The 27,597-nt window shown below is 39.9% G+C and overlaps 1 protein-coding gene across 3 annotated transcripts in view; it reads left to right on the plus strand.

Annotated features, from left to right (window-relative positions):
- gtdc1 (glycosyltransferase-like domain containing 1) overlaps positions 1 to 27,597 on the plus strand; it is a 75,100-nt gene that overhangs the window by 35,097 nt on the left and 12,406 nt on the right. For all 3 annotated transcript variants that reach the window (XM_017715521.2, XM_017715519.2, XM_037539658.1), the window contains 3 exons: positions 10,622 to 10,720; positions 13,750 to 13,905; positions 27,459 to 27,568. In XM_017715521.2, coding sequence (XP_017571010.1) covers positions 10,622 to 10,720; positions 13,750 to 13,905; positions 27,459 to 27,568 — 365 coding nt within the window. The remainder of the gene's footprint in view (positions 1 to 10,621; positions 10,721 to 13,749; positions 13,906 to 27,458; positions 27,569 to 27,597) is intronic.

The raw sequence follows: 27,597 nt of genomic DNA on the forward strand, positions 1-27,597 counted from the left end.
AAGCAAGGATAAGGAGCAAAAAAAAAAAACATCAGCTTGAGAGATTTGTCCTAAGCGAGTGGCGAGTAGCCATGGTTTTCAGAATGATATAATCATGACAAACAGGTATTTACAAAACAACAGTAACAACTCATGAATCTTTTGTAACTTGCAGAGTTGTTCCTTTGTTTGTGCCCGATGAGCTGGAATATCGAACCATGTTGAAAGGCGTTCCTCGGGCATTCTGTATTCCACATTCGCTGGAGGCTTCGTACTGCGAGTTTTCAAACGGTCAGGTCGAATGATTTGCCCAAGCTTCCAATGGTTTACCACTGTGGAGCTCATCCCTTCATTTCTACCATACAGTACTGTGCAAGAGTCATACACTATCACATTTACTTGATTTACAGTCAGAACAGCCATTAAGTAGAATTTGTTTTTCAGTGTCAGCGAAAAAAAAGGCCTCATCAACTACATCTAAAATCCCATTTTCAGACCCATAGTGCTGGGTTGTCTTCTCAGTGTAGAAGGATGGACAGAAACACCTGTAGATGTTTTCAGATCTGAAGCTGCTCGATTTTCTCCTCTCTCTCAAAGATGAAAGTTTTAAGTGCGGTTTATCTGATGGGGGCACTTTTGGTGTCTACCAGGTCTTCCAGGTGGTTGTTAGGAGTCCTATTTTGTCTCTAACTTTAAATAATTTTTTGATTTCCAGTTTTGGAAATTCCTGTTTTTTTTTCACTTCACTTTCTCCTAATGCAAGAGGATGCATCTCTATCTAACCTTCTCATACGTATCTCCTGAAAAATGAATTACTTGTACTTAATGGCTATTTTTGACAGAAAATTGAATAAACAAACTTGAAATAATGAATGAAATGGTCTCTGACTCTGGCACAGTGCTGTATACTCACCAGGTCTCTCACTATTATAGTATATTGTCACTGTCAAGGATAAAAAACAAGTGTCTCCAAAATAATGACTACAAGTGATTTTAGATCATTTCTGTTAATCCATTCATTATGACATTTTCACACCACGTGAAGAACAGCTGTGTGTTGACATGATGTAGAAAAATAAAAATCAACAAAAATGGAGATGCAGGGTTTTCTTTGCACAGCGACTATATTAGTAATGTACATATTGTTTTGACAGTGAATGAAGTAATCAGATTTTTAAAAAGACCAAACCATAAAAAGAGACTTTAAACAATAGGAAAGCCTACAGAGCCTTACTTTATTGTAAAAAGATACACGGGGAAGCATCAGGGAGGCTTCATTAAAAGAAATAAGAACACCAAGTGGCCATGTGTGTCCATCAAGCTGTTGTTTCTTACTATAAGAGAGCCCAGTAGAATAAAGCAATAAGCCACGAGAGGCTGTGTGTTACTGCGATTTCATCACGGGATAAATGTTCTTACCTAAAACTTCATTCCTGTGATACAATTGCAGTAATGCACAGACCTAAAGTGGTTTATTGCTTTTATAAAACAGCAGCCAACATAAAATATGATAAAATACACAACTTTTTAGAAATGAATTTAAGTCATTATTATTAATAATAATAATCGAAATAAACAAGTATTCCAGCAAAAATGCTCCTGTAGAGTATAATGTCTTTGCCAAGCAACCATTGACCACTGAATGAGTAGAGCATTCGGTCACCCATCGCTGTATACTGCGGATATTGCGGAGTTTTTACATTTTTGTCATATAAGAATGAACATATGATAACACAGCACAGTTTAATGCAAAAGCCTTTGCTTTATAAGTGCTTTTTGGTCACCAAATTACCACCACGAGTCTTATTTAGCACCAAGCCCCTCTTCTCACACTGGGGCTAAATCTCAAACGGCCCCCTGCTCCCTACATAGTGCACTACGTAGGAACTTAAATACTGGAGCCTGCAGCCCAACAGAGCAAATACAGCTAAGAAATAGTCATTTGGATCTCAGACACATCCATACTCGATAAATGATGCGCTATTTGTCTATAGAGGGTAGAATTACTCAACCTTCCTGGCTAGCACGCTATTTAGGGAGAACAGAGCCATTGGGATTCAGCCTGGGTTTGACAGTACTACTGACTGAAGCACGAACATTTGAAGCGTGTAAAAGATTCACGTGACCTTTTTAGGCTTTTTATACTGCTGTTTTACAGTGAAGCATACTGTAAGTATGATTAATTCAAGCCTGTGATATTAATGATGGAGGTGTTTAGGCTGTTGGTTGTTTTAGCCTGCGAGCTAGCTGACCAGCCCGGTTCTAGTTAAGAACATAAGTTGTCAGCTCCTCAGTTTCAACGAAAAGCAAGGTCTTAATCAGTATACGTGGTGGTCCATCCAAGCAGCATGAGAGTTAAAGATCATTCCATTAACAGCACAATGAGTTTTTAGTGCTGTGGTGCAGTGATGCACAGTTCAGCTGTTGTGAGGTGGTCATAGTAGCCGTATATTGTGGATTTGACACTGGCCTCGAACGCAGCTCAGCCAGTCAGATTTTAGGACGGGAACTAGGGCTGCAACTATCAAATATTTTTGGAATCGAGTATTCTGTCAGTTTTTTTTCATTGATTAATCGAGAAATCGGATAAATCACAGTTTCGTGTTTTTAAACTACTATATTGATAGTGTGTTATGACATGAAAGACCTCTTAAAATGAGAAAGCAACTGGCTGTTATTCCTCACAAAAGGTTTTTATTCAAACTCAGCACTTTTAGATCAAAGCTTAAAACCTTTGGCTTATTGGCTCCAGAACTAAGCCCATTTATTCAACCTTTCTGTGGAACTTTTATGATGTACATGAAAAAAAACTATGAAATACAGCTTCACAAACAGGTTAGCCTGTTTGTCCTTAGTATTAGCTGAATAAAAAAAGGGAAACGGGGGTAGTGAATGTAGTCATAAGTGAATTTGTCCATCTGTTGCATTTATTATTACTTCCTTATGTACGGGCAAGGCGTGTGTGTGTGTGTGTGTGTGTGTGTGTGCAGGGGGGGTGGGGGGGGGGATGGGGAGAGATAAATGACATGAGTGAGATCTTGGTGCATTTGCCGTCTTGCTACTTATTATGCCTAGTCACTATCGACTCATAACACGGGCTACAAATGATCATAAATACTGTAAGTTACGTTCTGCCAAGCGCTGGTGTTCATATCAGTTAGTAATCGTGAACATACGCTGTAGAGGCTCCAAGTCCACTTGGGTAAGCGCAGTTCACATGAGTATGCTTTCGGTTCAGATGCTGCAGCATTTCATTGTCCACCTTGTGCAGCGTAAAATGTTCCCACACTTTAGACATTTTCGGCCTTTTACGCACACCTACATCTTTATTTTCCGCCATTGCCACACAGAGCAAAATAAATCGCCCCGCCTTATAAATCTTTGAAAAGTGCGTCAGTTATAACAGTCCATGTAAAACAACGATACGGGAGCTGCACAGTAGTACAAAGTGGGAGTGATACGATAGCAGAGACATTTAAAATAGATGGACTTTGGTGACAGGAATTTAACGAAGCTTGGAGGCAAAGAATTTTTTGTTACTCGTATAATCGTTTCAGCCCTAACTGGAACTATACATTTTATAATCTAAATTATGCATCATCATCACTACTAATTATTACTGGTTTGTAAAGATCAGAAGATTTATTGATTTTTTTTTTAAAGAATGTTTAATTGGGAAATTGTGACATCCCTGCACAAAATAGGAGCATTGATAGAAAGTGATGTAATAGCACTTACACTATGTGCAATGGGAGTGACTTGTGCCCAGAGTGGAAATGCGCCCTGACTGAGTGCTTGTGCTATGTCTGTTTAGTGTTGTGTCTAAAGTCCAAATCCTGTCCATCAGATAGAAGGATGGAAAGCGATTGTGTCGTGTGTCATATTTTTAAGGCACATCTGTTTATTAATTTGCGTAATAGTTTTAAACCTCTGCTGTGCCCGTGTCGCAAAGTTCAGGTTCCATTAGAAGTTTTCAGCATGACGAGAGTCGCAAATTGACAGATGTAGTGGCTTATGCAATTGTGTCAAAATCTGCTTGTTCCATGTCAGATTTGGGAGGCCATATGCATATTACGTAACGTCATTCCAGCATCTACAACCTGATGCCGAGGTTGGTGTCATCGGCGTTAAAGAGGTCTACAGCCTCCCCCAAAGCCACTTAGTTCCATTCTGACTGCAGTGACCTGTAGTTTTACTTCACTGTCAGTCTTTGTCATTGAAGTTCGTTCTCCACAGAGCCTTAGAGGTACGCTTCCTGATGTCGCACCACAGCGAAGGCGATGTTCCCAGGCCAGGCTGGGTGGAGGGAGTCTTGCTGTTCTGACTTCGAGGTCACTTCGAACTGATGAATGTGGATGTTAATGTGCAGTAATGACCTTCTCCGGCCACTTCTCGGAGGCCTCTCTTCAGGTCCCCCGTGCCCGTAATGTTAGACCTCTGTCAAGCCACCCTACAGAATCCTGTTATGATGAGATTAATGATGGCGATGGTACAGTCTCAACGTCGCCCTCGACCACATTAAATCCCCACACGATCGCTCTCTTTCGTTCAGCAGGCGTGGAGCGTTGAGTCACCCTGAGAGTTGTTTTTTCTTTTTTTTGTTAGCCCAGTTTGCAACTCTGCCCAACTGCAGGTCTCGTTCCAGAGACCGAGCCTGACTCGTGTCCAGCTCTCTCACTTTCTGAGCTATTGCGTTGGCCAACCTCAAGATCAATGGCATTTTTCATTAGCCCGGGAAAGAGAAACCGCCTGTGATTATTGCCAATAAAGGAAATTAGATCAAATGATTTTTGACTTTGATTTTTTTTTCCCCCTCCCTCTTTTGCCCCACCATCCTTTCACATTTAATCAAACGTGAGGTAAAGTCATCACTGAAATTGCTGTTGATTTATAAATAAGCTAATTGGTGGCATTCTCTTTAAGTACCCCTCTCTGCCGGTGGACACGGCGCAGCTTTTATTGCCTAGTCAAAAGCTCCTCATGTAATTTTCAAAATGGGCCTTGAAATGAAATTTTCCTCTGAGCTTGCGAAGCAGCTCCATCGCTCACGACTCTCCATAAGCACCTTCTTGTCATCTCTTTAGCCTAGCGTTCCTCAGGCCGGTTCTCCTGTCCACATCTCTTGGCTAGGTTATCCATCCAGTAACTCTGCTCCGGGGCTTCTATCAGATGGGGCTGTTGAGGGGTGGCTGTTGATGTTTAGTCTTCTCAGGTTGGGAGGAGAACTTGAGGTTAATCATTCAGTAAAAGCGCTGTGTGGAATGTTCCAGTTCAGAATAGCAAGCTTGCCTCTGTGGTTTCTTTTACCGTATGACATTGTTATCTATACAAAACATTAACTAATTTAAAGTGTCTGCTTTACTGATTTAGCTATGTGATATGCCGTTGTTCATCGTTGTAGATGGCAGCGTGTCATGCTGTGTCAGAAACCACGTAAGCAGGTGTCGGAACATATGGTGGTAAATTTTCAACAACACTTTGGATTGCTTAGCACTGATATGCAGTACTATAAACCCCATTGAAGGGTGAGGGGGGGTGTCATCTCATTGTTTAATACTTTAGTGCAGAGGTCTTTAATTAAAATTCAGTAAAGTCTAGTTACAGAAAATTTCCTCAAGCAAAGGTCCAGAACATCATAATGTCTAATTTGCTTTATGATTCAGGGCCATATACTGTAAACTGAAGTAGCCGAGTAGGTATATCAGCATCTTATACAGTCAACAACTGAATGTCAAATCAAATAAAGTACAATTCAGTCATATTTCAACTGTATTTACTGTCAGTTTTCTCTTTTTAGATCACAACATGTGAAGTAACTTCCTTCTCCGACTTCTCCGTCACTCACTCGAGCTTCAGTGCTCATTGTAATGCACAATCTCATTGGCTGAGTAGCGTCATGTGTGATATGTACAACGCATGTTGGTCTCCCGGGGTGCTAAAGCTACCGTACAGGCTATAAAAGCTATGCCGATCAAAATAGGAGCAGCCTGTCGAACTTGAAATCTCCATAGTTTATTGGTTATAGGTCCAGGTCCATGTAGGACAACGTCTACGTCCAGACTCGCAGCACGGTCAACCTATTAGTGACCTCTGCTTTAGCGTTAAAAAAAAAGTAAACCCATATCTCTGGCTTGGACTGAGTTGGTGAAACTTTGGTTAAACTACTGATGTGTACTCTCTGTTTATATTTTTATATGTAAGAATATTCTGCTGTGACTTTTATTATGTTTTATTATATTTTTAACGCCCTGTATTCTGAATGCACATAACAAATCAAGATTGAATCTTCCGTCTTGCGTATCACTGAACACAAAATATCAACAGCAGAAATGAGAAATTATTACCAAGCTGGGAAGGTGAAGGATAACACATGCTTAATAACAGTATTAATTAAAAATAAATAAATAATAATAATGCTTATTTATGTAACACCTTGAAACATTAAAGACGCAGCTCAAAGTGCTTCCCAATACAAAGTAAAAACAACAGAGGAAGAAGAGGAAAAATATCAAAAATTAAATAAATAATAAATAGCCAAAAAGGAATATATTCATAATAATTACAGTTAAAAAGCACGAGATGAAAGCATAAATAAAAGTACAATAAAAATGCAACTAACAAGAAAGTAAAAGCAATATTAATATTCTAGTAAAAGCTATTGAAGTAATAAATAGCGAGTTAAATGCTAAAGTAAAAAAATATGTTTTTAACTGTTTTTTAATGAAGATTCATAGGAGGAGTCTAATGCATGTTTATAGTTATTGTGGTCCAGATCTTTGGGGCAAAGCACAACCTTTAAGTTTCATATGTGAAATATGGAGGAGCAGCACTAGATGATCTCAGAGCTTATTTTGGAACGTCATCTATCAGCACCTAAACCAAATATCAGAACTGTATGAAGGTGCTAAACCACTGAGAGATGTAAAAAGGCTGGCAGTGAAATTTTATGGTCGATTCTGAAGTGTCAGGCAGCCAGTGCAGTGATGCTGTAACCACAGCTTTTTAATGGCTAATGATGCAGCATCACCGAACAGCTCAACACGCTTGGAGGAGAACGCTGATTACGAACAGCTGCATTGACTAGAGTGAAGAAGGAGGATCATAATACTCACTCAGAGAGAGCAAGGATAGTTATACTGTCTTGGACTAAGAGAAAAATTCTCTAAATTGGACATTGTCTGTTTTTCGCGCAGTATTTCCACATGAGCAGAGGTTAGAGAGCAGGTTACTCAGGTTGTTGGACGTGGGTGGTGTTCTCTGTGAATAAATCAGAGTATGTGATTTTTCTCAGCATTAATCTGGAGCCCACACATGGAACGGAAAAAAGAAAAAGGGGTGTCGGCGGTACCACCCAGCAGACTGAGGAGTCTAAAGTTGGCCATCTGCATGTAACTTAGAGGAGTTGGCTTTTACACTGGTGACTTTATGGCCTGCTTTGTTTCTAAGTAGATGAGCTCTCCAGGTCCGCTGTGTATTGCAAACATATTGTGGGGCTCTATGCTAAACTGGTTGCTAGCTCGTCACTGAGCTTTGCTGCTTTCTGCCACCACGAAAGTTTCCATTTCAGTCAGGCCAAGAAAACGAATTTGGTTCTTTTTGCGAAATTGCCTGGTGTTGTCGAGGAGGAATCAGCTGAGTCGCTAAGACAATGTAGCGCGCTTGCCATCAACCATGATTTCTGTGGTATGTATATGGAACCTGTGGGTTGTGGGATGAAAGGCTGTGGATGAGGAATGGGGAGCTTAGCTGATGTGCAGAACTCCAAGCATGTAACATGATGAAATGAGAAAACAAGTATGTGAGCACTGTTGTTTTTCCTTTATCCTGATGCTACTATACATCCCACCGTATTTACTGTCTCCTACTAAGATCTTTGATGTTCATTCTCGAGCTCTGAGTCTCGGGCTCATGGCAGTGCCCTCAGTTCTGCACCACTGCAAAAAATAATAGCGCCTCGGTAAGCATCGGGGATAATCTTTGCTCTTGAACAGCTAATTGGCCGGAGTCCATTGCACAACCTGCAATTAGGCCTCCCAGCGCTATGGAGGCAGCGTATATGCCGTCTGAGGGAAGCGAGAAAAAAAAGACTTTTCTCTGTTTTATGGACTGCTTTTGGCACAGAATTGTACAAAAATGTGACTCATTTTAGCTTCTTTAACTTGTAATAATCATTGCGGTTACAGTGTGCATCGCTCAGACTGCTTGCTGTTCATATTTTCGACTTTGGGAAAGAGCACCGTCACAAAACGCTGTGGTTTAGGAGAAAGAAAATAATAATTAAAAAAAAGTCATGTGGGTGTTCATTTGTTAAGTGTGAAAGGAACATTTTGTGTTTCACTGTTGAGTGTCATTGCTTTTTTTTTGCTTGTGTAGCTGAAAGTGCCAGAAAAATGCAAAAGCAAAATGGTCACTATATGACACAGGCTACGTTTACACAGCAGGTAAAAGTGGCCCAAATCTGATTTTCTCCCCAAATCCGATTGTTTTTGTTTAGCTGTTCACACCATCTTTTAAATGTGATCTGTATGCGACATCATGCGCAAAAGACCAATACTTCCCGTGGCTCATCCAGAGGTAAACAATCATGAAGACTAGTGAAAACTAGTTGCTCATGGTTTCGTCCTCGCCAGCATCACAGGAGCGATTATGAAGTTCAGTGGTTGACAGCTGGGTTCATCACCCACAGTGTGTTCGAGTTCGTCACAAAAAGGGCTCGGTACTCGGCCACTTTTTGGTTCGTATCCTCGGGTTCTTTAAACTGTTCTCTGACGCTGCGGCCTCGGGCTCCTCCGGCCGCGAATCCTCTTCAAACACGGAGCGGCTGCGATGAGTCTCTTCTAATTTTTGGTACAGAAGCATCAGCCTAAATGTTTATGAGTCTCAGCAGCGTGAAATGATGACGAATGTCGAGTTGGTTTGACGCAAAAGTCGCATGAATTCTGATCTGGCCGTTCAGACGGAGTGGCATTGCCGCAGATTGGATACGGATCGGATTTCAGCACCACATGTGAAAGCGTCTCAAATCGGAATTGAAAATGTCAGATTCAGTGGGTTTTTTGCTGTTCACACTGACACACAGACACACAAGAGGGATTAAAAGATCAGATTTGGGCCACTTTTACCTGCAGTGTAAACATAGCCAAAATGATTATATTCTGTCTGTCAAAAGTTTGGGGACAGGTTTTCAAAGAGGTTTGAGACTTTTTTCTTTGTTGATTTGAATGACACCGCAGTTGGGAGCGTTCTGTCGGAGCACGCCTTTAGGATATTGTTGTTGTCAGAAGAAAACCTTTTATCTACAAAATGGTACTTTTACAGGAGAAGAGCAAAACCTACTTTACTTTTAATGCAAGTCAGTGCAACCAGAATGTTTTCCAAGTCATTGTTGGCCATTTATTTCCATACAATGTAAAGGGTAACGGGCGTTTTTAAATTATGTCAAAACTGAAAAATGACAAAAATGGAGATACAAGGTTTTCTTCAGACAACAGCGATGTTTATTTGCCTAAGCTGCAAGCAACATTGCAAGAAAAAGACAAACCCTGGGAATAAAGTTAGTACACCACACATTTTATTCCCATGTTGTGATGTCGTCGGTCAAAGCTTTCAAGCTGTTTTAACCTCCTTTGGGCTAAAACGGTTTGTTTTTATAACATTTTTAACAATAGCTTAGAAATGAGAAATCATTATTTAGGCCAACCCGGCTCTTTTAACCAAAGACGACACTTTGATAAACATCAGGTTTGCAATGAATATTTGATCAAATTTGATTAAATGTTAGAAAATGGAATAGAAATAGAACAAGAAAGGTTTTCTTTGCAAAGCTAATGTGAGCGAGTCACCAGTAGCACACAGTAACAGTGCATAACAGCTTCCTGCAAAGAAATGTATGTTTAGCCCCCTTTAACGCCACTCCAACAGTTCTTCCCTGTCAAAGTGGTGGTGATTTTTCGGCAGTGTAAAGGGGTCTAACTGTTGAGACTCTGTCTGTTCTAGAGCTCTAATTTGGGGCAGTAATATCGTTTTTATCACCAAGTTCAGTCCAAAACTTTTCCTGCCGCCTTGGATTGGTAGCTAGAGTTAGCATGCTTTTCCTTTATTTTTCGAGAATAAAGGGCAGCGTGCTGGCTGCTCAGCCACCTACTTGCAGCAGAAAGAAATTTGTTTACACTGCACCAGCTGTTAAGACTAGCACAGTCTTAGCAACCTGGTCAGGGTTGTGAGACTGAGGAAGATTACTCATGAAAAAGCGTTTTATGCCTCTTACTTGACAGTAATCGTTTACCTTGTAGTGTTTCAGGTTTCATTAATAAATAATAATCACCATAACATTAATACTGTAATGGTGATTGAAAAAATGTGATTAAATATCCTGAGCTTTCCTAATTATTGTAGACTATTCAAGCGAATCTCAGAAAAAGAAAATATCTGTCATACACAAAAAAATTCTGTCATACACAAAAACCCAGCGGCCCACGTTGACAAGTGGAGCTGTATGCTTGTCGTTATGTAATGCCTGTCTGTCAGGAAAACTTCAATGTAAACATTGCTCTGTCTGGAGTCTTTAAGCTGCTATTTTATGCCATGGTTTCCCTGGCCTGACCTAGATCTCTTCTTATTCCCTCCTCAATTACTTCTCTAGATTCCTGCCTGAACACAAGCTCCAGCTGAGGCAAACCCAGTCTCTGCATACCAGCAGCTCTCAGGATTCCCCAGACCTCTATGAGATAACAAAAGCAAGGTAAATGGCAAAGTAATAACATGTAATCATGTACATAATATATAATTACTGTTTCAACCAAACATAGATTCCAGAGAGTGGAGCTAGACCATTTGAACTAAGTACCCCATCATACCACAATTATAGTGCTACGTTTTACGATTGCGACATGCATTGAAAAATATATATTTTGAAAAGCATAGATGAACGCTTACTGTGAAAAGATGTTCAATTATTTACATATTCGCCTGATCTGTGTGTGTGTGTGTGTGTGTGTATGTATATATATATATATCTCCCCATATAATGTATATACATACACACACGTATGTATGTATGTATGTATGTATGTCTATATATATATATATATATATATATATATATATATATATATATATATATATGCACACACACACACACACACTCACACACACACACACGTTCATTTGTTGATTCATCCACACATGCTTAGAAAAATCTGTATTCCAACACATTATTATGGCAGCACCTTATCATTATCATGTTTGATTACTAAGCTACATTTACAGAGCAAACTGATATTTTCAGTTCCAATTTGAGACGCTTTCATATGTGTTACTGAAATCCGATACGTATCTGATCTGTGACAGTGCGACTCAGTCTGAACAGCCAGAGCGGAATTGGCAGTCATGGCTGTTTCCCTCTGGACGAGCGACGTGAAGTATTGTTCTTTTGCACATGCGGGCCGGTATAGGAGCTGATCTATTTAGACTGATGTCACATACAGATTACATTTAAAAGATAATGTGAACAGCCAAAGAAAAAAAATTGGATTTGGTGAGAAAATCAGATTTGGACCACTTTTACCTGCTGTGTAAACATAGCCTAAAAGTCCTGTTAGTCCTGTTTACTTGGATTTAGAGCAACACAGTGTGTAAAATGTTGAATACAAAATTGAATTCATAATTTTTGATAGTACATTTTAAAACACGGGCTTACTTTGTCTGTTCTAACTAGGGATGCACCAATTCCATTTTTTCCAGACTTAGCACAAGTACATACTTTTTAGTACTTGCTGAGCCTGGTAACGTACTGAGTAACCTACTTAGTATTAAGTAGTTATTAGTGTAAATGGGTGCAATCAAATTAAAGTCCAGCTGGTGTTAAATAAAGTGCATTAGCTAGCTATGCTGTATTATTTAAAGGTGCTTTGCAATGAGCAGCTCTGCAGTGGAGAAAAGCGGATTTTGTTCCACATCAGAAAATCACTTCCGTACAGCTGTAGATTTGCTCCTCATCTGAGTCAACATCAGTGTCTGTAGCTCAGTAACAACAGGAATCACATCCGAGTAGGGCTGCAACGATTATTCGACCTAGTTGACTGAAATCGACGACAATATTATTTGGCAACTAATTTAATAGTTAGTTAATCAATAGTTGATTAGTTGGTGATGCCATTACACGTCTTTCTCAAGCTCACTTGGAAATGTTTTGACATCGCCGCTTACTGGAGAGTTGACAAAAGTGCGATGGCAGCTACAAGAACAAAATCCTCAAAAGTGTGGGAGCATTTCACACTAAACTCTTTGGCTTTAAATTTTGGTTTATTTATCTTTTTTATTTTAACAAGAAAGTTCATTAAAACGTCTTTATTATCTTCATTGTTAGTTAGAAAATGCATAAAACAGCCTCAAGCTAACTTTAAAAGCTGATAGCTACATGAGAGTTATTTGGTAATTGATCGTTCATTATTCATTATTCGTTCCGATAGTCAGTAGATTATTCGACGGTCAGATTAATCATTGTTGCAGCCCTATGTCATACTGTAAAATTGCTCAGTCCATGCTGCGTATAACGTTCTGTCTATGAGCAATAAAACAGTCATTTCCTTCAAAATAACACACTGAGTACTGAGCAGAAATGCAGGGAAGCTGAGCAGCGCTGCTAACACTAAACACTGAAGCTGAAAGCAGGCTGCTCTTTACAGCCTATTTTACTAGAAAAACATCACTGTATTAGCACTTAAACCTCGCAATTCTATTCAGTAAAACAGAGTTAAGTTGCGTTTACGAACTTTGCTACCAAATTTTCGCCTCCGTTTTTCTAGCCTATGTGTCTCCACCTCTATTGGGGAAGCAGTTCAGACAATTCACTGCCTCTGAACAAGCCTCACACAGGGAAGTGTTACTAACTCCATTCTTCAGACACAAAGTCATTGAACAACTTGTGATACCATGAACTTCACAAACATTTTTTTCAATCTAGCAATATTCCATTCAAATTTATTACTGTTTTCAGAAATGACCCAATCCTGGTCCTGGAGGTCTACCACCCTGTAGACCTCAGCTCCTAACCTAATTTAACACGCCTGATCCGGGTAATAAAGGCCTATAGAGGCACCTGAACGTTAGAACCAGGTCTGTTGGATCTGAACTCTCCAGGACCAGGATTGAGCACTCCTGACCTGTAGCTTTTCAGAAATCCAGGTCTCAGACCATATTGAACCACCCTAAGAGCAAGAGGTAGATGCTATGGAGTTCCCTGTGTGAGGCTCGTTCACTGCGTTTGTTCATTAGTGCGGCAGTGTAGACAATTACATCACACAGTGTCGACAGGTAGTGTCGACAATGTTGGTGTCGGTGAGTATTTATATATGTATATTTATGAATGTGTGAGTTTGAGTAAATGAGGACAGTATCTCACCGATACTTGATACAAGTATCAGTATCAATGCATCGCTAGTTCTAACCAAATGTCAGGAAAAAATAAACATTGTGACAGATCGTGTATTGTAAAAACTTAAAGTATCAAGACATGACACTTTACTGTATCGCACGCCTCTAATTGTAGTGGCTAATATTCTGATCATTATTAACAAAAGATGCATTGTGCAGCTTTACCAGGGATTGTTCTTCTTTTAATGTAATAAACTCCGTAAATATGCATATATTTCTATCAGTGAAAGCTAACTTGGAACAGTTAACTCTGAGTTGATGCTGACTAGCTATCTTTAACTGTAAACTAAAATATTCTGTTAATATATCCATCAGCTCCACTGCTTCCATACACAGGTGTCAAAATGAGCCCCATATGAAGAAACCAAGTGAGGAGGGACCACTGCAAGAAAATGACATGGAAGAGATGGCACATCATCTAACATTCAGCCAATGTGTTGACCGAGAGCCAAGGATGCCACGACCTCTCCACATAGTCTGGCCCCATCGGTGGTAAGTGCTTGGTTATCCTGGTCCATCTGTGGAGAGAAGCTGAAATGAAATACTACAGGAAAATTATTTTTCTACAGCATCAGTAACAAAACCTGCAAGGCTAAATGCAAATGCCAAATACCTTTCCATCTGTTTACTATATATTAGGGATAGAGTTGTGGCTGTTTTTGTTATAATAATGTTCATATTTTTTAATGAATAATACTTAAATATCCTGAATAGAAAATATTTTATGAAAAATATTTTTGAAATATTTTCATTTATTGCTCCACCTAAATGTGGCCATTTGGTTTGACGTCAAAAGCTTTGATAGCCGATTGTCCTCTGACGTTCTACTTCACTAGTCAGAAACCTAATTAAAATTATGGATAATACACAGTTCGTTTCATTTTTTCAGATATTCCACTAACCACATGAACCTAGACCTTAAAAGCCAGACTTCTGCCAAAGAGTCTGGAAAGCTTTGTGGCTCAACATGGCAAAGAACCACCTATTGTGATGAGAGAGGACATTTTGAACAACACTGAAACTTATCAACCACTGATTGCTGTTGTTGAGCAATGAGTTTGGGGTAAGCAGATGTCAGAGCGGTGTTACGACAGAAGCACCCCTGTGAAACAAATGTATGTGCATCAACGAAAATGTGAGGATAAATGAGACCCTTGAACAACTTGTGATACCATGAACATCACAATTTTTTTTTTCAGTCTAGCAATATTCCATTCAAATGTATTAGTATTTTCAGAAATTACCCAATCCTGGTCCTGGAGATCTACCACCCTGTAGACTTCAGCTCTTAACCTATTTTAACATGCTGATCCAGGTCATGAAGGCCTGTAGAGGCACCTAAGTGTTAGAACCATGTGTGTTGGATCTGAACTCTCCAGGACGGTAGATGTCCAGGACCAGGACTGAGCACTGCTGACCAATAGCTTTTCAGAAATCCAGGTCTCAGGCCATAGTGAAGAAGCCAAGGGCGACGCTGGCAGAGAAAAACTCCCTAGGAGCAAGAGGTACATGCTAAGACTCACATGGAGAACTCATCCTCCTGTGTTCGATGCCAAGTAGCAAAGCAATAACTTCACAACAAACTACTGTCGCCTATCAAAGATTATCTAAAAGGAATGAGGTTTAAATCTTTGACTGCCATAAGGATGTTACTATTATGTCTTACTCTGAAAGGCATGTTGTTATGGTGTGCAAAGTGGACGATTGCTTGAAAAAGTTTATTGCCATTCAGGATAAAATGGTGATAAAAGCAGTACACGGCAGTGCAGACAGATGGACACGAAGATAGCCAGTGAGACTTTAACCGACAAAATCCCTGATAATTGTGGCCAACTTGCTCTCTCAGAAAATAACGGTACTAAACTGTCAATGGGGCAGTACCCCTCTTGTCAACGGAGTGGGCCCCTCAATGGTACAGCTCAGTACCTTTAGTCAGGGAACCATAAGTTGCACTGACTCCACACACCCCGTCTCGCCTCCAGGCTTTTTATTTTATTGTTCTGTTTTAAAACGTTCTGTTATGAAACGGTACAAATATGTATTTTTCACCTGGAAAAACTTATTTAAGGTACATAATTGGACCTTAAAACCACTGCTGTACCTTTGAGGGATCATCTACATTGTTTGTACATTGAGGGGCGAAAAATACCAGCACAGAAACTTTATTTCTAAAAACAGCGGCGTATCCAACTGTGTTTAGTCCTGTCAGCATCGGAACTCTCCTCGTTGTTTTTCAAACAGAGATGGTTTTGGGTTTGCAGAGCCCATCATTACCTCACTTGCTTACTCGTGTCCACTGCTCCCGGCATGGCACGGAGCTGCATCAAACAAAGCAGTCACGCACATCTTTATCCAACAACCTTGTTGTTCAACCGGGCCCCAACAAAGGCGACCTGAAAGTACCTCAAACAACAACAACCTGTGCACGGCCAGCCTTGCACGAGTTATTTGCTTTGGATCATCCGCATTTTGTTTGACAGTAGGGCTGGGGCATGGAAAATGGATAACACGCATGTTTTGGCACAACTTGACAAAACGTGCACCAAAGAACCGTTGGTTCCTTGTACACGACACTTTTTTTCCATTTCACTGAGGCTCTTCTTGATCATTCCTAGCAGAAGACACTTAAAACATCATGTCAGTGACAGTGCAACAAGGGTTAGATGCACTATTTGCAAAGTTTGCTGTGGCATTAAAGTTTTAACCTTTGTAAAGTTGTCATTATTGTCAACTATAGCAAAAGCATGCTGTAATTTAATGTACATTTTTTGCTCACTTGTAGTCTCACTGAAATAATCTGAGAGTGTGAGCTGTAATCTTTCACTCAGTACCGTCTTTTTGTTTGCAAGCGAAGGTATTTTATTATGGTTTGAATCTGATGGAAAGTTATTGTCTTGTTTTGAGGAAAGAAAGCAATCATTTACATTTTTACATGTGTTTGCCATTTATTGAAACTAGATTAAAGTCAGATTTGCAGACCCAAATGTGAATCAAATGTAAATACTTACATAAATGACTATATACAGGACTGTGAAAAAGTCTGAGACCACTCTTTTATTTATTTGCCTTCCAGTCAAAGCAGTCATTGAGTAAGTCATTCATGAGGAAAAACACAGAAAAAGTTGGTTGCATTTTCTGCTTTTCACAATACAAGAAATCCCCACCGTATTCAGTGATGCTGAGGTCTGGGGTGGTCAGTCCACACCAAACGCTATTTTGATTTATGGCTTTGAATGTCTTAGAAGTTTGTTGCATTTTCTGCCTCCTGACTTACAAATTTAGACTCCTCAAGGTGTCTCCTTGAACAGGAGCAGGGTGTCTGTAAAGGGTTTTCCAACCAACTCATTTAGGTGAATTTTGAAACATAACCCTGTTTGGGGGAAAAAAACAAATAAATATTCAAAAAAGACGTTTTTATGCTCGGACACATTTGTCAGTAAATAAGAAATAATTGAAACGATGATCTGGAAACCGATTTTTCAGATAAGTGGGAACAAGAGTCATTTGTTTGGCACCATGTCCTCTCAGAACTATTTGCTGCAGTGGTGTCCACAGAGTTTTGGTGGCTGACAGCGAAGTGGAACAGTGTCTTCGGCCTTCATTAAATGGGCCACTGCCTGCTCTGGCCAGCATCTCTGTACTTTTGGGGCTATATGCATGTACAGCTGACAGAGGGTCGTCAAAACCGCTCTAGCGAGAGGTAATAGAGGTTCAGTTTAAGTCTCGTTTCACACTGTACATCACAAGCATGTTGCATCATCTTCAGGAATTTGCCAACAACAGTACAAGAAGCACAGATCATTTTGTTTTACTGACTTTTGTTGGAAATTTGCTTGAATTTTGTAAAATGTGACAGAGATCCCGAGTGGTGGAACCTTCTAAGCATTGGCCATATCATAAGAAGATCGTGAGTTCGATCCCTGGTGACGTCCGTAGCCAGAGACCAAGAGAGCACAATTGGCCTCGCTCTCTCTGGGTGGGTAGGATGACCCCTCCTTTCCCCCCCATCACTCAACACGATGCTAGTCAGCGCAGCCGTCTGTTAGGTGACAGATCTGGCGGTTGGCGCTTTCCTCTGCGCGTTCGGCTGTCCAGTGATGTTGCGTGAGCGGCAGTTTGAAAAGATGCCGTGGCTGGTCTCACAGGTCTTGGAGGAAGCCTGTGCTGCCTTCACTCTCCTAGCATTGATAGTATCATGTGATTGGGTGAGTCCTAACTAGTGGGTGGAACTGGAGACGATTAAATTGTGGAGAAAATTGGGTGAAAATCCAAAATAAATATATATATTTTTTCCTTTTCTCTCAAGTGGACATCTTGCATGTGGCTCCTCTGGGAGCAAATCTGTTTGGAAGGATGTACGTAACCAAGCTGTAAGTGGTTGGTTTTAAGATTGGTTGGATGGAACAGTTGAAGTTCCAAATTAAATTAAATACTGCTAGATTTTACACGCTTAGTGTCGGAGGCTTTTGTGTCAAATATTTCTGGCTTTTTTCATTGAAATATGAATAATGTTTTGACATTTTGATTGGAAATGAAATAAACATAAGGATGGTTTCTGACATTTACACAGCATTTATGAAATTCCGTATAAATAATGCAGCAAACCGACTGTAATATCTTTGACTAAAAGATATAAAGAATAAAGCCTGGCGAAACGTCTCGTCCGCCCCGTGACAACGGTAGAATCCAATGCCATTGAGTTGTGTTCACAGGGAGAGGAGGGGAGGGATGAGAAAATATTTTATTGCCCGCAGGACTGCTCTGTGGTTTTTTGTTGAAGCTTAAATATCTTCCACTCCCAAATATTTTAGACCTCCTCTTGGCATGAATGGAAACCAAGCAGCGGTGTATCTCTGCCTCATCTGCCACGGGCTGGAGAGAAGAGAGGGAGGGGAGAAAAAGGCCGCTGCTTGAGCCACATATTTCTCCCATGACTCTGCGCTCATCTCTTGGCGGGGACAATATGTTTCCTGACCAAAAAAAAAAAAAGAAAGAAAGAAAGAAAAAGCGAAAACGCTCGTAAATCAGATTAATGGCCGAAAAAGACCACCGGTGCTGAAGTTTCAACGCTGGCACCGGGATTTGGCCGTGTTTGTTTGCACTGCGCCTCTTGTCATTCACCTACTCTTGTATCAGTGACAAAAGCGGCCCATTTTGTAATCTCCTCAAAACTGAGCAAAACACAGATGGATTAGCGCCGCCAACATCCGCGCTTCATAAACGCTGGCTTTGGGCCAGGTTAAATTAGGTTTTACAGCGGGCGAGAGCAACTGGTTAAAGAGAGAGAGAGAGAGAGAGAGAGAGAGACGAGTGAGTTGGGGGGGTGGGGTTGCTTGGATTATCTCTACAATTTGAGCCGTTGACAGTGTCCCATCCACCCCCCTCACCCCTCCTCTTTTTTCCCCTCTAGCATCCTTTTTTACTTTTTTTTTTTTTTGGTTCTCATCACTGGCTGCAGATTGTTAATCTGTTTGTGGCCTGGATAGGCGTTCATCCGCCGGATTACAGGACCGTCTTATTGCAGGCGCTGACCGCTGACCGGGACGGATTGGGTCAGAGATCCCTCCCAGAGGGCAGCTGTTTGCAGGTGCTGATGCGATGAGCGGAGTCCGCGGCTCACTATTGGCGGAACGAAGGGGGAGAAAAGGAGGAGGGGTTCAGGGAGGGATCAGCACGATTTGATCGAAAGCGCTGAAAGAGCTCAGGCTGAAATCTTGGTTCTGAAAACTCCAGATTCGTCTGGAAGAGCCGCTTTTTTTTAACCAGCCTTCTGTTTTTCACAGAGCTGCTTCTTCAAGCTGTGAAATAATAAACAGTGAGAAATAGTGGGCTATGTTACCAAGTCTGTTCTTGTCATTACCGTTAGAGCTCTCTCTATTATGCTTTGATTACAACCTGATTACAGCAAGAAATACAGCCTGGCGGACACACCTGTTTATGCGTTTTCTACCGTGTAGTGTTTTATGTGTATGCAGTGCTGTGAAAAAGTCAGAGACCACTTGTTTATTTAATTTGCGGTCAAAACGGGCAGTAAGTACAGGTTTGTACTCTTTCAGTTTCAGGAAAAGCAGAAAGTTACACAGAAGTCTCAACAACAAAACGTGTCAGTATTTAGTGTGGCCACTCTTTACCTTTATTACAGCTTCCAATCTCTTTATTAGGCTTGCTTTCAGTTTTTCAAAGATATCTGCAGGGATATTTTTACACACCTCTAGAGTTCAATCTTGATGTTTGTTCAGCATTTTCTGCTTCTCGCTATCCAAGTAAACACTTTCAGTGATGTTGAGGTCTGGACCCTGGACTGGTCAGTTTGTTTCAGTTACAAAAAGTTCTTCTTTTGGTGGTCTACCAGGTCGTGCATGCTTTTTAGGAGTCATAAGTTTCTCTATATCTTTAAATACTTTTTTGAACTCCTGTTTTTTCCCTTATTTTTCTTTGACTTGCTCCTTCTTGTTTTACATCTAATCTGCTCAGAAATCTCACTGTCTTTGTGTCTTTGACTGGAAATGTAATAAAGGAAGGGTGGTCTCTAACTTTTACACAGTACTGAGTATGCATGTACAGTCTACATGTTCATGTCCATTTTTCATTGTGTGGCCATGCTTTTGTGAACTTTTTTATGTATTTATTTATTTTTAATATTAAACGGAAAAACAAGTTACGCAATAACACAGATACAAATGAATGTCCCATCCCCAACCCTGAACTCCCTCTCTCCCCTCCTCCCACCCTTCCACCCTGTTAGAAGTAACATGCAAACAAAAGAGAAACACCATAAATGAAAGATAACTTATTCTTTCATGCATCCATACATATATAGATAAATAACTTTTGGGATCAATAAAGTTCTATCTAGCTGTCTAGATCCCCTCACATCTATACCAACTTATGCGTTAAGCAGTTCACTAATGTTACCAGCCAGGTTTTCCCATATTTGACTTGTTGAAGCCTTGGCATTGTGTATTCTAGCAGTAGAGAGCTCCATCATAGGTATATCATGATAACAAACTAACCACTGCCTGCTGTGCAGTACATGAGTTTTGGTCCCACTTTATATTAAGTGTCTCTAATAATTGTGTAGTTACACTTGAATACCATATGCCACAACACTGTAACTACTGATGATTTAATCAATGTTACGGGTGGATTAAAGAAGTACAGCCTATGTAGTTACACAAGCATCAGCTTTAGTTTTTCCTTATGTAATTACACAATTACATACATTCTACACACAAACTTTCCTGTAGTGTAAAGTTGCACTTTAAAATAAGTGGACAGTTCCCGTGCCGTGGTTATGTAGTTACTGTGTAATAATTCAGTGGAAACATAGACACTACTTTAGGGGATAAAAGCTACATTGTAAGATGAGTGGGTGTCTGCTGTTCTGTCACATTACACAATTTAAACAGAATGGTTTAAAGCTTAAACAACATTAATGCTGGCTAAATGTTAGGAAAGCTGGCACATACAGTGAAAGTAATGCCTTAATGTACGTTATTAGATGCTTCCATTTACTGCTGGGAAAAAAAGCTTCTAGAAATGCTGTTCCAATCTGATTACAAATGTATTTACAGTTGATATTACCCTTGTGTAATTGCATGAGAGAGAATAGCTTGTTACAGTAACGCTGACTAAATAATTAGTGTTTACGTTGTTATCACCTCTGTTGTTCACATGTAACTACACACAGTTATTAGAGACACCTAATATTAAGAGTTTTTTGTTAGCAAATCTAATTTTGCGTTGTTTCTCACTGAATTGTAGATGTGAATCATCAATTAATTATCACCATAATTCAACTTGATTTCTGATATACTGGCAGACCTAATTCCTATATTACACTATACTATGAGATGCCATTATTACTGTAATAAGTATTAATGAATTTATATTTAAATGCATAGTTGGACTCTTGGACCCATGTTAGCAAATTATGCAACAGTGCCCCCCCTTCCCAAAATCCTCACATATTTGTGCATCACTCGTTTTTTTTTTTTTCCTTTTTTCCCCTCCCAGCCTGGGCTGTGAGCACTAATCAGTGAAAGAGACGTGGGCAGTGACGCATCACCGCACCAGGCTGGCACTGCTCCTGCCCGCTCCCCTGGCAGCACCCTCTCTTCTGCTCCAAGCCAAAGCTCTGCCACTGAGACTGCCATTCCCTGATGAGTGTGCATCGAAGGGCTCCACGGCGCCCGTTAGCCAGACCAGCATCAGAAACATGCCTTTACTGGGCCTAGAGAACGCGTTCCGAAATGCAAAGCATCGTCTAGCGTTCCGCAACACGGAAAATATTAGATAACACTTTAATTCCAGAATTACGCAAGATATAGTGAGCCCCTTTAAAACGATGGCCTTCATTCATTAAAGCTGCATGCGGTCAGATCTGGTCATGAAATGTGAGCATGCAAATTTCACAGGCAGTTTTATTATTTTATCAATTTCATCTGGTAGGAGGTCGTGTAAATTGAGCATAACATTTTAACAGACTGATAAATGCGTGATTGGCAGTTAAATAATCAAAATCAATTATCAAAACGTCAATAATATTCACAGTAGCTGGAATAGAAAATGGTGATAATGCTAGGAATTTTGCAGACAGAAATCCTTGTATTGAAGTGGATATACTTTCCATAAGCACATTGATAGAAACAAATGCTCCAGCTTTGTAATTCATTTAAAGACCTTTATATTTCTCATATGTATTGATTGCTTTATACCATTAACATATCGCTGTGGTTGGAAGAAAACCTCGTATCTCCATTTTTGATGTTTTTCAGTTTTTGACAGAGTTTGAAAATGCATGTTGAACTTTACATTGTGTACAAACTTCATGATGAATGGACCGAACAAAACGGCCAAAAATGACTTGAAAAAAAGTCTGGTTCCATTGACGTACATTAAAAATGAAGTTTTTTTTCCTTCTCCTGTGAAGTTACCATTTTGGAAATACCAGGTTTTTTTTTTTTTTTCCCGACCGCAGCGACGTACATCTTTTATAATTCCCACCATAAAAAAACAGAACATAGTACAAGCCCATGGTACAGCTGAAGCTCATATCCTGCAGTATTCTTGCTCAAGCAGCGTGTTTTTATGAAAATAATATCCTGATATGCAGTCACATCCCTCTGTCATCTAAAAAAAAAGGCTGTATTTTGTTCATTTCACATTTTGTTATTTCCAGTTGTTGCAGTTTTAAGGTCTAGATCATGAGGTTGGTGGGGTGGGGGGGTGGGGATTTGGGGTGGCCAAATCTGTGGTCAAATCTTTTGTGCAACTTTGACGAATAAGGGCCACTGTGTTAAACAATGTTAGGAAAAGAAGAAAGATTAGTTAATGAAGCAATGAAAATAACAGCAGAAATCCAGATGTTTTAAATATTAACAAACCAAAACTATTCATTTTCACACTCGCTTCTATAGTCTCATTAATTTTGCCTATTGAATTTGCACTGTACGCTGGTCCCCTCGTCGTCTTCGTACGGGAATTCGACGCGTACATACGTAGTCTGTTTTGTCTTCTTTTGAGAATCCTTCTCCCCTCAGTGGAGTTTTTTTGACTGGCCCTAATCAATCCCCAGATAACCCGGGCCGGGCTTTCAAGTGTCCCATTAATTACCACTTTTCACTTCCTCTTGATTTCAATCCTTTAACGTTGTGCGTTTTTTTTTCTTCTCCTGCAGTAAATAGAGCTCGAGATTTTTTTAAAAATGCACCTCTTGGGTGCGACTTAAAGGGGAATATTTAATCATAGCTGTCTAAATGAGAAGATGATATTCTTTTAAGTGGTAAAGGATGGCTGCTAATGAGGGTCCCCACAGAATGAGCTTTTCTTGATTTGTTTTATTTGGTTTCTTGTTGCACTGTGGGGTCAAAGGGTGACAAATCAAGCGAAGGCTGTTTTATAAGAATAACTGAAAAGTGGCTTTTCTGTCTGTTTGGGATATAAAAGCTCTGGTGGGTTGCAGAGGGCACAACATTACATAATGCCCATGGTCATTCTAAGCGATTGAATGTGGCCTGTACCGTAGTGCGGTATATTTCGCCCTGTTTTTAGGCTGTTCTGCTTTGACGTGCCGTATTGTGAGTGGTAGGTAGTGTAAATAACAAATATCTACTTAAAATTTAAATCAAATATATGTAGATTTACCTCAAACATCTGAAACATTTGTTGTTCGTAGTTTTGCATTGAAGCTTCAACGCTCATGCAGTTCTAATTAAACATAGTAATATGTATTAATAAGTAGTAAAAGCTGTTATGCCACCAATAAGCGTTATGCAAACTGCATACCTAACTTTTTTCAGACTATGTTGAGTTGTTAAGTAGTCTCAAATATACTTATGGTAATTCTGAAACTATGATAACCTTTGATTCATGAATGTGGACATGGAGTAAAGTGAATAGCTAAAAGCTGGTGGAGCAACATTAAAGCCTGAAGCCTTTTGTCTACTTTTGTCCAATGTTGTAGATGCATACAGAGCTTATTTGCACCTTGCATTAACATTTGTTTCATGTCACGATTGTATCTGGAACTCCTTTGACTGGTTTCCATTTGCAGTTTACGAAAATGCGCCCAGAAGAGATCTGTTTTTACTTTCCAGCACAAAAAGCACAATCATTTCATACATTACACAATATATACAGTGGCATAATAAGAATCTTATGGGCCCCAGTGCAAAAAATAGTAATGCCCCGTTGGCTTCCCATAAGGAAATTACTTTAAATGACTGAAAAAAAGAAAATATCTTTGCCACTTCACTCACTACGTCTGTAGTTTACCTATTTGTCATTCATACGTTTTAAATAATGAACATCAAATTACAAAGAGTCTGTGTGAAACACTTGTGCTGAGTGTAATCCATCTCTGAGTGTGGTTAATGTGTTCCCAATGTATCCTGGATTGGTTTATATGTGACTTTTCATGTGATCTGATCATAGAAATCACAGGTTGATGCAGGGTTCCAAGGTGTCTGGCTTATCTGTTGTTTTGTGTTCTTTAGATGTTGATTTTTTTTTGTTATGGTCACAGATAAGGTAAGGTAATCCTTCTGATGACTCTTCCATGCTGATTATTTTTGTACTATACAGAAGGATGCACCACCCCCGCTGTGTCACCTAGACCTTTCAGCAGAACAGTTGCTGTCATTTGGGGGTTTTGCTTTGCCTTTCTGGGCACCATATTAGCAGTTCTATCTGGGAGATATCTTGGTCTTCCAGATCTTGCCTGACTGGCTTCCAGTTTAAATTACAAGTTAAAAGTGCTTTGGTGCCTTTTTATAGCCTTCTCCTGCTTTGTTGGCAAGAGTTAGGTACATTTTCAAATTCTCAGTTAGCTACTTAGAGGATTTTCCAAAATGTTTGTGGCTTATCTAACGCCACCTGGTATTTTGCACACTTCAGTTGATTGTTTTTTAACGAGGTAGCAGGTAAAGTCACCTCCTAATGATGCTTCAAGCAATGCTGCCAGTATAATGATGTGCCGCCATTCCTTTGTCAGATAAATCTCCCTACAGGACCTTTGCTGTCATATAGGGCTTGTGCCAGCATACAAGCAGCTTGCTTGGTCTTCCAGATCTTTCCTTGACTTTTACAGTACCCCATAATTGGTTTTTCTTAATGGCATTTTGAATGGGGAAATTGCAAGCTGGAAGTGCTTTGATACATTTTTATAGCCTTCCCCTGCTTTGTGGGCATCAGTTAGCTTTATTTTCAGATGCTCAGCCAGCCCATGGATTTTGACTGTTAGCCGAAAGTTTGAAGAGTCAGAGAATTTCTTGTTTTGCATTTTTCATCGGCTGATTCTTGGTCCTCCAGTCCTAACGAGTCAGTTAAGGCCTAATTAATTCATTTGTTTCTGAAATTTTACAAATGCAAGGATGCCCACACTTTAATACGTCACACTAATTGTTACTATTTTTTCCAAATCTTTTGCGCACAGTGGTACATTAGCCTCGTATCTCCAGTGCAAAACTAAAGGCGCAAACTTAATGTTCCAAACACTTCGTTTGGGCTCATTTTTACAATAGATTTTTCACAACTAGTGTCTACTGTTCAGTCTAGCACAGTGATCAGCAGGACTGGCAGTGACATTATATGACTGTAAGTGTATGAGTGCCTCTCGTGTGCGGGCGCTCGCTCTCCCAACTCCTCAAAGTGTCAGTAGCATATTGAGCCCCTGCAATCCCCGCATAACATAAATGACATATTAATTAACCCTCTGCTAGGCTGTCAGTGGGGAATAAGGCGTCCTGCCGCCACGGAGAACATTTTTAGATACGGGCATGACAGGCCGGGTAATAGGCATCCCCGCGGTTTGCCATGTCACCTCACCACAGGTCAACCGGTCTTAGACTGGAGGAGGTAACAAGCCACATACACAATGTTGGGGGAATCAAAAGAGGCTGCGAAATTAATGAGGGAATCAGCGTCGAGCCACAGGGGGACGTGGCGACATAAAAGAAGCGGAAATGAGGATAAATAAGCTCTCCACTAATACCTCATCTAAAGCAGATTCGGCCCAAGTGGGAGGTGTCTTTTGTCGAAGCGCTTCAGGACCCTCCGGTAATCGCCTTCGACCTTCAACAAACATCACTTTTAGCGAGGAAAGCTCGCTCCTGTTCTGCGGTGTTGGGAAGAGGAAATGAGCTGCGAAATGAAAAGCGACGGTGCTTGTCTTTTAGTGCGGAGGAGCTTCTTGTTGGGCCTAGCCGAAGTGTGGGCCGCACCACTCCTGTGTTCTCCTCGGATGGGCCTTTCCGCTCACTGCTGGAAGGAATCGTTTGGGAATTATTTCCAGCTCATTCATTTCTCTTTTTGAGCATGTGGCCTTAGCTCTGAGATGCTTATCAAACGTGTCGCTGCGTTATGGGTCAGATATTATAGCAAGACGCACTGATCCACGTATAGACGCGTGTGCATTTGTTGATATTAAAATCAATGTTACCTCAAATGCAGTCAAGCAGTTGCCATGTGGTTCGCTTCTGTAGTTCTTGGATGTAGTTTTGAGTCCGTATATGTTCTGTTCTTTTGCTATAAGCATTTATTTATATCACATTGTCATATACGTTTTAATGTAATAAACCAATTATATAAAACCAGTTTTTTGAAGCTACATGCAAACAGTTGTCATATGATGCTACAGACCTTACAACGTATTCATTTTTAGCTCATTTGTAGGAAGACATTTCCAGAATATAGATGCTTCTGTAGGGACTGTGGAAGCTATACAGCATTGAAAATTATGTTGTAATATCTTTTATACCCAGAATGCTTCATTGAACTGTTACAATCAAATCTTGAGGCAGATATCAAGAAATTTTTCCTTGGCATATCATTTAGTGAAAACATCTCAAATCTAGTGTAGAGATGTTTTTTTTTTTTTCTCATTATGAGATTGGTGTAAGAAAATTTTAAGTTTGTTTAATCTGTTCAGACATTTTTTATTCAATTCAATTGAATGTCATTATTGAGTTTTTTTCAGTACATTATTATATTATTTTTCAAAATGAGCAAATTATCTAAGTTTCATCAGATAAAATTAAAACAAGCAAAAAAATGAAAAATAGGTTAAATAATCTTATTGTTGTTACAATGGTCTTCTAATGAGAAACATTAGATACATTCACTAGATTTAAGATGTTTTCATTTTCCAATATATGATATTATGCATTGTATAAATAGATAGGTGCTATATAGAATTTATTTTTAATTATGTTGTTGCTATTCCCAAAAACCATTGAATAACTTACCTTCTAGCATCTTCAGTCTACACTGTATGAAATATTATTGAATTAAATAATAGACGTTATTAGTATAGCAGGTGACTAAATGTTTGAATGGTATTTTAAAGTTTTAAGCAATAGTCTGTATTAGTCTGTAAATGATGGTGCAGCACAGCTGCAGTACATATATCTATGTATCACACTGTATACAGGTTTTTTGTAGCTACCTTCTGGCATTAGAAGCGCTTCAACTGTTTTCATACCTTAGTTTAATATTTCAGAGTGTAGTAGCTGTGAGATTTTCCTATTCTGTTTCTTTGTTTGAAGGGAACATGACAAAGACCCTCAGCTGTTCTTCCAGACCTTGCTGAAGCTGAGAGAGCGGGAACTGAACTTTGAAGTGTCTGTCCTCGGGGAAACGTTTACCGACGTGCCAGGTATGCCATGGCCTATAGAGATGAGATGC

The sequence above is a fragment of the Pygocentrus nattereri genome, chromosome 6, assembly GCF_015220715.1.
Source record: "Pygocentrus nattereri isolate fPygNat1 chromosome 6, fPygNat1.pri, whole genome shotgun sequence".
In the NCBI taxonomy this organism is placed as follows: Eukaryota; Metazoa; Chordata; class Actinopteri; order Characiformes; family Serrasalmidae; genus Pygocentrus; species Pygocentrus nattereri.